We start from the raw sequence: 11,364 nt of genomic DNA, 5'->3' as shown, positions 1-11,364 counted from the left end.
AAAAAACGGTTACCTGAGGTGGTCGACCTTGAATCATGAGACAGAGGAAGAAGAGTCCGGCAGCCCTAGCCAGGAAGAGGACCTAATGGAGGAGGATCCAGATGAGGAGTTGACCTCTTGCGAAAGTCCAAAGGTGGAGTACGTGCCCTATTCTCCCGCTTTAGCACAACGTCAAATCTTAGTTCACCCCACACAACGAAACCGGATCTTCACCCCCACAGAAAAGTATTAGGAGAGGACTACTAGTACCCTGATTCATGAAAGACTGAAGAGTCCTGACCAAAAATAGAATATGACACAAAGACGTGAGTTTCTTTGATAAAATTAGTTAGGATGCATTGAGTTTTCGTCATAGTTACTTTTAAGCATTTTTTTATTAGAACCGTACTCCTAGGAATTTTGTTCTATTTGCTCGAACTTGATTGAGTGTGTCTAATTTCGTCTTTTTATTGGTATTTGATTGTTACCCAAAACTTCATGCGTATTTCCCTCTTTTCTTAAATAACAATTGAGTTAATTTGTTTTGGGTCAAAGGTGACATCTTATCTAAAGGCCTTTAAAGATAGGATTTAACTTAGGTGTTATATAAACAACTTGCTTGAAAGGTCAGAAGCACTTGTCTTAGTTAATGTGACATTTATAGGTGAATGTTTAATATTACTAATGCCAATTGATTTGAGTAAAAACATATCGGTATGTTAGTGGCCGAATCAGATTTTTTTAGAGGCACATAGCATAAGTCATGCATTCGGTTATATTTCAGTTTGCTAATTTAGTTTGTGTTTGTGCAGTAAATTGATTACAAATAGAATCTTTAGTCATTCTAGATGAAATAGTATTAGAATTAGAAATGCTATCAGGACAAGAAACAGGATTCATGCAATCATTGAAATTTCCATTTATTGATAAGGGTTGAATCTGACTAGTACAAATTGACTTATTAGAAAGAAAATTTAAGGGCATGCTAGAGCTATTATTAACGGAACTAGATTTTGTTGAGGTGCAATTAACAGAATATGAAGAACCAGGTGGTAAATTTCTGGGACACTTGAATTCTCAAAAACATACATGCTATCCTTAGTAATTCCAGGAGAAGTTCTCGAGATACCTAATCATGTTTTACAATGCTTAGGCCAAAATTTAAAAATACACAATTGTCCTCTAATTTTGACACACTTAATAAGTTTTAAGTAATTTGAGGAACACAGAGAAGATTAAGCAATTTATATTGGACATTATTTTTATCAAGTAAGCAAGAAACTTCAGAATTTTGAATAGAAATACCTGTGCCGTTATCCATATAAAGAGCTGATCTTGATCATGATTGATGTGTGAGGAGGAAAGGATATTATTCGAATCATTAGTCACGTGGTGACTCGCTCCAGATTCTGCAAACCAAGAAGATTCACTACTAGAAGAGGGTCTTGTGAAGAATGCTCGTGGTTGGTGGAAAGAGGAGGATGGTGGTGGCGGGATGATGTTTGAGTTGGGATTTGAGTTGGTTGTGTGGAAGAAGAACTTGAACCATGCTGGAATTGTTGATCGAAGCACAAATAACAATTGCAAGCTACATGGCCGTTTCGGCCACATGATTACTCCATGAAAATCTACCACCTCTCTGAAATCTTCCTCCTCTTCCTCTCCTTACTAAGCCACCACGTCTAGAATTTGTGAAGAAAGACTAACCTCACTAGTATGTCCTCATAAGCAAGAAGAAAGGCCTCAGCCTCAATCGCAGATAACGTTCCTAATCTTGACATGATAGAGATGATGTATCCACTGTACTCTTCAGTCAATCTATCCAAAATCGCCTAAGTGCGATCATCTTCTTGTAATTGGTAACCAATTGCAACAAGTTTCCGAATTTTCGCAAGATAATCAGTGATTGTACCAGTTTTCTAGATACATTTGAGCTGCGACTTTAGCCTTTGGACACACATTTTAGAGGTTACAGAGAAGTAATTCAAAATTGTAGACCAAGCATCACAAAATTTGTTGCAATGAAGAATCTATTTTGGAAGTTCGTGGACTAGAAGCAAGGAGGCAAGTGGTGAGAGCTAAAATCAATCTGCCCCCATTCTTTGTATTTTTCTGATTCTTGGAGCGTTTCAGGTGTGGAGGTCGTGGTTGAAGGCTCCGTCACTTTGGCAGCTGTATCTGTGGTGGATTTTGAAGATTGTTCGAACTGTGGTGGCGCTATTGATCCATCTAAGTGATCTTTCATGCCCAATGTTTGAATTATTAGCCATGCTTGATGTTTCCAGGTGTTGTAGTTTGCATCATTTAGCTTTTCTGCAAATGGTACTAATGCTGATTTGGTGTTGTCAGCTTCTCCAGAGGGAATGAACGTCATTGTTGTATAACGAAAAAAAGAAAAACATAGGTTTTAAGAAGAGGCTCTTGATACTATTTTAATTACTGTAACAGACAGAGAAAACAGAGAAAAAGAGATAAGAAAACTGAAATGAATATATGATTCATTTTTTTGTAACACTAACAGCATACAATATATAAAGCTGCAGATTATATCAAACTAACTAACCAGCTTCACTCTTATTATCTAACAAGAGATTTTACCTTACCCTATAACAATTAGAATTTAGAGTCTTGACAATTTTTTTAGTTGTTCTACGTCATTTCTTTATAAAACTGAGAACAGAGCATATGATTATGGAAAGACTGAGGCCCACAAAGCAGAGATTGTGACTGCTAAGGAGGGTGCAGGTTTCATTTGGTATACGCTAAGGTTTTATGATTATTTAGAAGATACATTGGACCTCTAATACACTAGTAATGGTGTCTTTATCACTGCTGCCTCAATGCTTTTAGTCATTTCAGAGTTAGATACTCCTCAAAGCTTTATTGCCAAACAACATACATCTTGTGGGAAAATCTATGCTAGATGCATGTTGCTCCTTATAGCTCATCAGGATACTCTTGTTCGAATAAATTCAAATTTTCAATAAAAGGGAAGCAAAACATATACATAAGGCTTCTGAAGGTACAAATACATACAATAAAAGGGCAACCCAATGGGAGTTTTATTCTCTGTTCTTTCTATGAGACCGTACTGTTTACTACTCCAAATCTCGATAGCTTAGATTCCCGTCCTATCCTTACCTTTGTCAAAAAGAATAAGACAAAAAAATTATAAAAGACACAAACTATCAATTTAGGAAATTTCTTTGGTGATGAGTACAATTTGATGAAGAATGAAGATTTTTATAAAATTTTTGAAGAATATATACAATACAAATGATAAAATTTTTGTTTGGAACTTCTTTTACTAAAAGAAGCCATCTTTATTTTTTACCAAAATTGTATTCTTTACAGTAGCATTACCCCTGCAATTCATGGAAGATTTTATTGATTAACTTGTGGTTCAACAACGAACCGACGCCAATACCAATGTTTTCCCCATATGATATACATGGAATCCAACGGAATCCCCTTGGTCTCAGGCATGAACAGAATAATGAAGATAGTAATCAGTGCAATCCAAGCCGCATAGAACAGGAACGTCCCAAACTTAAAGTGACATAGCATTCTCAAGAACGTTTGGGACAAAACAAAGACCGTTAATAACTGAACTGCAACGGCAATGCTTTGGCCAGGAGACCTGATCTTTAAGGGGAAGATCTCACTAGGAATCAGCCAGCAGAGGGGGCCCCATGACCAACCGAATCCTGCGGCGTAGAAGCAGAGCAGCACCAATATGAGTATAGTGTTCCCCTTCGAAATGCTTTCTGTGCCTTCAACGCCACTCACTAGTGCTAACACCACAGCCACTGCAGTCTTCACAACCATATGACATACAATCATGATAAATATGTGACATGCGTATAAGTTATGCTATCAATTTTAACATTAATAACCGTCATACGAACTATAACAGATGAAGCCTCATGGTTTTGAGCAAGTGTAAAGCGAAAATTACTTTATTTACGTCTTATTCGCAAAGAGAGGAGAGAGAGTATAGAAAATCAACTTTCAGTTGAATAAAATTAGCCAACTTTTTTTTATTTCTAAAATTGTTTATTTTGCGGAGAATTCAGGATCTAGGACTTATAGTTTATAATTTAAAATTTAAAATTTAACATAAATAAAATAATTTTAAAATAATTAACTGATATTAATTAAAAAAACGTTAGTTTTTCTAGGACAACTTTTAATATAATACTTAAGAAATATTTTTAAAGGATCAACCTAAATTGTGTGCATTTTTATTGGAGAAATACTAGAGGTCTATTAGAATTTATTGTTTGAGCTATTAATTAGTTATTAATTTTTAAAAATATAAGATAAAGTATATTATTTGATCATTAGACTATAAAAAAATTAAACTAAAAAAATTAAATTAATAAATAAATATTAATAAAAAATAATAAATTCTTATAGTCTTAATATTTTTCTTTTTATTGTGCACCAAAATAACATCAGCTACCATTAGCAGCTTATTATTAAAATATGATCTAACCTCACAATCCCATTAATTAGAATAGAAAAATACGGAATCTACTCTACCTATTTGAATACAAGTGGCTAATAAATTGGTGAAATTGGATATGTAGTATGTTTATAATTTTGGGTTTAGCTAATAATGTGTTTTTAGAGTATAAATTAAGATTATTATTAATAAAAAATTTTAAATATTTTATTTTAATAAATACATAACAATTGTATTGAAAATTAAATTTTGCACAATTTTTTATAATAAATTTTTTTATTAATAACTTTAACATGTACTTTTAAAAAAATTTAGTTAAATCCTATAATTTTATGCATTATAATAATGTTGATGGAGAAACCAATTTGAATTGGTTGAGTGAGACTTACTCGTTTGTTTAAACAAGGGTTAGAAATTTAAATTCTACCTTATACATTTAGCAATTATCTTCGTATGAAGTGCATGACAAAAAAAAAATAATTTTAACATATTTGATTAAGTTATCATTTAAGAGTCTTTAACTATCAAATTTATATACAAACAATTGCATATGAGTTTTGAACTTAGAGGAAGGTGCATATGTAGTGGGTATGGTTAATTATTATGAGTATTTGAAAGACAAAAGATACATGTTTGTATATCAAAAGGCTTAAAGATTTGCTTACCATGCAGAGAAGCATTTGAATACCACCAGCAATGAACAAGAATCTGCGACCAAATCGATCAACAATGGAAGCAGACACCAGTATGGAACCAAGGTTGACGAGTCCCAATATAACAGCTGAAAGCAAAGCGGAGCGGTTACCAAATCCCACAGACTGAAACAAATTAGGCGCATAGAATGCAACGATATTGATCCCAGTAAGTTGCTGAGACAATGGCACAGCAAAAGCCATAACCAACTGAGGCCGATACTGCCTCTCAAATATGGTTACGAATCTCTCTTGATCCATCATGTCGGTTTTCGAAAACCGAATCAGTTCTTCTAGTTCGGGTCCCACATTTGTTGTGTGGCCTCTTACTTTCTGTAACGCTTGTCGTGCGTGGTCTATTTTGCCACGCTCTACTAAGCTGCTCGGGGTGTCGGGGATGAGGAATGCTCCGATAGTCATGAAGGCGGCTGGGACGGCGGCGAGGCCGAGGGAGAGTCGCCAGCCCCACGAGTGGTTTGCTGTGAAGTAGTTTATAAGGTTCGCGGCCACCACGCCGACTCCGATGAAGAATTGGAAGCCTGTGTTGAAGGCACCTCGCCATGTAGGTGGTGCAATTTCAGACAGGTACACTGGAGTGGCCTTTATTATTTGGTAACATGATGAAGTCATGTCAAAGAAATGGCAGGATATATATACTTACTTTGAGGAGTACTATACGATCAACACTTTTGTTAAATTCTGACCACATTTAACCATAAAAAAAAATTAAATAATTCTATATCATTAGATATAATCTTACATTATTAAAAATATAATTAATAATTAAAAATTACAAAATTTACTGATCTTTTAGACTTTTTTATACTACTTTTATTAATGTAACTTTACTTTTTGGAATAAAAATAATTAATAGAAACTAAGAAATAAAATATCTATTTTTTATATTATAAAAAAATTTGTAGTAAGGATATATATATACTAAAAGTGATGTAAATATTATATTTTTTCATTCAAATATTGAAAGTTACTTATTAGAGATGGAGAAAACTTTTTTTATTCAATATTAGTTAATCTTTTAAAATTATTTTATTTTAAATTTTAAATTCTAAATATTAAATCTTAAATTATAATTTTTAAATTATTATAATCCTAACCTCTAAATCCTCAAAAAAAAAAGTTAAAAAACAACTTTATTCCGAATAAAAAAATTGTTAATTATTGACTAATTAATTAAAAATTACTTCCTATATTACTTCTATAACTTAGTAACTCATCCTAGATGAGTTTTGCTCTGTTGCCAAAAGAATTGTCTTTATTTTAGTTATAAATTGATATTCTATTATATGATAATTAAATAATGAGTAAGTATTATAGTACGTTGGTTCCTAATATTTTTTTCTTAAAATATCTTTTGGTTAGAGTAAAATAAGAGAAAAATAAAAGAGAACAAAAATTTAAAACTTTAAAATATAATTTTTATAGAAAATATTTTAATTTCTCTTTTCTTTTTTTATTTCTCTCCTAATTTCGCTCCAAACATACCTATCTGACTATTTTTTACTAATTTATTTTGATTAGTAAATATTTTTGAACTATATATATATGTCATTCCAGCACAATTATTGTTATGTTATTCCTAAAACAAACATTTTAAATAAATTACCATTTATAAGCGAATTTAAGTATGTTTTATAATTTCACTCACTTGATTAGTAAAACCAACTCCAAAGCCTAACAAGATGCGACCCAATATGAGCATGACGATATTTTCAGCGCTACCATTAATGACCCCACCGGCGAAGAAGATACAACCACCCAAGATCATGGTGTTTCTCCGGCCCAATGCCGTGGTGACTCGGCTAGCTAGAAGAGACGACAGCAGCCCCGCCAGGTAGAGGGAGGACGTGAACAATGTCAATACTTGACTATCATACACGCAGTATACGTTTGTTTCCGCACTAGCAGCTTTTCTAAGTATTGCTGGAAAGAATTTTTCAAGAAACGGCCTCATAGTTGTTACACCTCCTGAAATTTGAAAAGAAAAAATATTTTGGTGACAATAAAAATTAATTTAAAATAGTTTAAAATATCTTATTTTATTTTTTAATTATTATTTATCATATTTTGTATTTTTTATGTAACCTAGAAAAATATTTTAATATAGCAGTAACAATAGAATATTTATTCATAACACATGTCAGTTATTTTAATTATTTTTTGAATAATTAAAAAATGTTAAATATAATTTAAATTAGTAAAGTGATAAAATAAAGAAATAATCACTTCTAAATTAAAATAGTAAAATACATATTTTATAAAAGTTATAAAATTAATAATGATTAAATAATCTCTCACTTTATCATTTTGTTAATTTCTTTTTTTTTTGGATGATCTAAATTCAAATTATACATATGTAGTTGAAAAAAGGGATGATCGAAAATTAAATGTGTTGTTTGCTTTATCTACTTATTTGGAAGCTTCAATTGGGTCGTTTTTTATTTTTTGTGTGGGTGAAAAAAACGTATATGATAATATGATGCAAGAAGAAATGTGTTTTATTTGGTTACATAATAACACAAATTGAAAGCACTTATTTATTTGTATTATTTTGTTTTTTAAATAAATAATCACAAATCGAACAATTTGATTTGTAATTTTAAAAATAAAAAAAATTTTAATATTAAAAGCGGACAGTTCAATTTTTATTTTAATAAAATGATCTAACATATGACAAACGTTAATAATTCTGAGAGATTCATTAATTATTTTAATAGTTTCTTCAAAAATTTATTAAATTTTTACAAAAAATTTCCGAAACCTAATATCATGTCAGTCACCATATCAGACAAATAGGCACAGCCGTCATAGAAGTCAATTGACAGTAAAAGGAAACAAAAAAAATTAATGTATTGAACTTTAATAATCTTTAAAAACTTAATTATCCACAGCACATTATTCGTCTTTTGCAAAATTTTGGTGCATAGTGATTATTAGTGCATGCAACCTTATATAATATAGCATCATAGATTTTAATAAGACTATACTTGGCTAACAAATATAATGCACCAATACGGATAGAGATATAAGATACGATATAACATAAAATATATCCATACCTAAATTTTAAATCGTTTAAGACACGAGAACATTTATATATATAAATTATAAATTATTTTTTTTAAAAATAATAATATTTTAATATTTTATTATTATAATTAAAATCTTATTTTTTTATATTTTGATAACACTCTTTATATATAACAATTTTTAAAAAACATTGTTTATCAATAAAAAAACATATCTACCGTAATCACCATATAACATATTAATACTAAAATCATATATATAACATTTCTCTCATATTTTATAATTTCTCTCATATTTTATAATTCTAACCCGAATAAGTTTTCATCATTTAGGCTGGCTCAACAAAATAGCTGATTATCACGTTTTTGGTCGAATGAAAATAAATTTTACTCAATTTTATCTATTATTTATCATGTATTATTAATTTTATAATTAAAATATATTACATATTATTTTCTTATTATAATTATAATTAAATATTTTTTAAATTAATAAAAAAAATTTTCTCTTTCTCTTTCTCTTTTTTTTTCTTTTTCTCTCTCTTATTTTTTTATTTATTTTATTTTTCTTATATATCATTATCAATAACTAATTACAAATTTAACAATCAAAATATACAATATCACATTCTCTAAGTATAAATAAAATTAAAATATAATTATATTATATTATTAATTTAACAACAAAAATATTTCACATGACACTCTATATCATTAAAATTGAGACGAAATATTTTTTCTAAAATTAATAAATTCTTTTCTTTCGTCTTTTTATCTACTTCTCTCTCATTTTCTATTTTTCTGATCTCTACCATTCCCACTCTATATATAACTTATAATTTATATTTTATATTATTAATTTGACAAACCAAAATGTGTCACAATATATTCTTTCATTATAATTAAAATAAAATATTTTTTTCAAAATGAGCAATTTCTCTCTCTCTCTCTCTCTCTCTCTCTTTTCTTTATCTTTTTTTCTCTTTTCTCTCTCATTATCTATTTCTCTCTACATTTTTATTCTATTAAAAATAAAATTAATAAAATAATATAATTCAAATAAATTCATAAAATTATAAATAATACACTAAATTTATAATTAAATATAATTAAAATTTATCTCATAATATTATTCACATAAAAATATATTATCATTATTAAATACATATTTTTTTAGTTTTTTTATTTAGTTTCATATTTTTACTGCTTATCTTTTTAATCTATATATATTTTTAATTCTCTTCTTTCAAATATTTATTACATATAATTTAGAAAAAATATTAATGTTGTGATTAATAATTAGAATTAATATTCAATTATTTTAAAAAAAATTAATTTTGAGTTAATTTTATAACTATCAATATAATTTTTCTATACTAATATTTAATTATATTTTTATATATAAAGATAGAAAAATATATTTTTTTTAAATAATAAACATAAAATTAATTATTTTTATTTATGCAATAAACTTAAAACCTAATCAAATATAAAAGTATAAACATTAAATTCTTTTAATTTTTTACATAATGAATGTTAAAATTAATTTTTAATAAAAAATTAATCTCTTTCACATGAAAATAATAACTAAAAAATTTATTATTTGACTTTTTTTTATCTACAAAGATCCTAGTCTTCTTAATTGACAGGAACTTTTGTCTCCTATAACTTTTTTATAAAAGCAGTTTGGTTTTGTAAATCTTTTTTGTCATAATCTATAATATCGTGACAAAATTAACATAGTTTTAAAAAAATTATATTTTCGTAATATTATTACGAGCAAAAACACTAGTTAGTCCAATACCAAACCACCAATTTTAATTTTGAAAAGGTAATTTCAAAAAAAATATTGAATTGTAATTGTTATTTTTTTTTAGTAGCATATAATATAAATAGTTGAAACTTAGAACAATACATGAATTAGAAGAAAAAATATATTTTTCGTATGACTATCATAACTAGAACCACAAACTAACCTTACATGTCTACCTAACGGTTTGCAACCTGAAAGACATCTTGACTGTTTGGTACCCTATTATTGAAAAATGCAAAGTAAGTTTGGTTTATTAGCATTTTCCCTTACATAATTTAGTCTCATGACATAACGAAGACCGTTAGATAAGGAATAGTCCAACCACATAACAACCTTACTATTACCTCTGTTTTTTTCCCCCTCTTTTTATGGTTTACTAATTTTCAAGATCTCTTCTACGGTGCTTAAAATTTACTTATAGGACTCAAAAATGAAGGGATAGATCCCACCTTACTTTGCACTACTTATTGACAAATTCAACAGAAATTCAATCGGTACCAAAAAAATCTTCCGCTTTATTTTCAAAAGCGAATTTACGGATTAGACATTGAAAATATTACAACAATTAACTGACAAAAATGAATAGCATATATTAAACAATCACTTGACCTTACAGAAGGGGCTAAACCAGAAAATGGATAATTAATTGGATCGAAACACTTTGAATATATAAGAAAACAAAAATTAGCAAATCACAGTTGTGAAATTGTTGAGAATTAATTTTGATTTCTTGTACAATATCTTAGATTTGAGACCTATATGAATACGAAAAATTGTCATTAGAGAAAAAAAATTATTATAGACTGTAAGACTGACTACATATTTCGAAACAGAGAAACAAAACGCAACTGTGGGTAATTTAGACAAATTAAATTAAATAAAAGAAAAATGAAAATACCCGAAATCCCAATGTCATATCCAAAAATGAGTCCACCGGATGCAGCAACAATACAAGTGATGACAACGGAGAATGTGATCCTACCGTCGAATCCGTTAGCCGAAGCATCAATGGCAAATCCCCCTGCAGCCATTAATATATTTCGTTTATCTACTTCTCTACTACTCTTGTCTAAGCCTTTCAATAAGTGTAGAAAGAAACTGTATATATAGAGGGTGAGGCGCGCGTGCGACTTTATTACTTTCTCTTTATTGTGCATAAATTGTCACTTGTCCCAATGCTATTAAATGTTAAATACTTAAATGCGATTTCGTCGACTACTTGACTCGGGCTCATGAATTTGATTATGGATTTATTATTGATATTTTACTTGAAAATGAGTATAATAAATGTATTTACAATTTGGTGGACGAATCACATCCAAATTTCAACACGCAGGAGGTGTGATGCATGTAGTACATGGGAGG

At 29.0% G+C, this 11,364-nt stretch overlaps 1 protein-coding gene across 1 annotated transcript; it reads right to left on the bottom strand.

The window, feature by feature from the left end:
- Nucleotides 1–3,351: 3,351 nt before the first annotated feature.
- On the bottom strand, nucleotides 3,352–11,051 carry LOC130939192 (sugar transport protein 5-like). Its single transcript, XM_057867313.1, is given in 4 exon segments — nucleotides 3,352–3,795; nucleotides 5,113–5,739; nucleotides 6,806–7,125; nucleotides 10,898–11,051. Coding segments are annotated over 4 exon segments (1,524 nt in total). The 5' UTR covers nucleotides 11,031–11,051.
- Between the last annotated feature and the right edge of the window lie 313 nt (nucleotides 11,052–11,364).

Source organism: Arachis stenosperma, chromosome 7, assembly GCF_014773155.1.
Source record: "Arachis stenosperma cultivar V10309 chromosome 7, arast.V10309.gnm1.PFL2, whole genome shotgun sequence".
In the NCBI taxonomy this organism is placed as follows: Eukaryota; Viridiplantae; Streptophyta; class Magnoliopsida; order Fabales; family Fabaceae; genus Arachis; species Arachis stenosperma.
The sequence above is the reverse complement of the archived record's forward strand: the minus strand, read 5'-3'. Positions and strand labels throughout refer to the sequence as shown.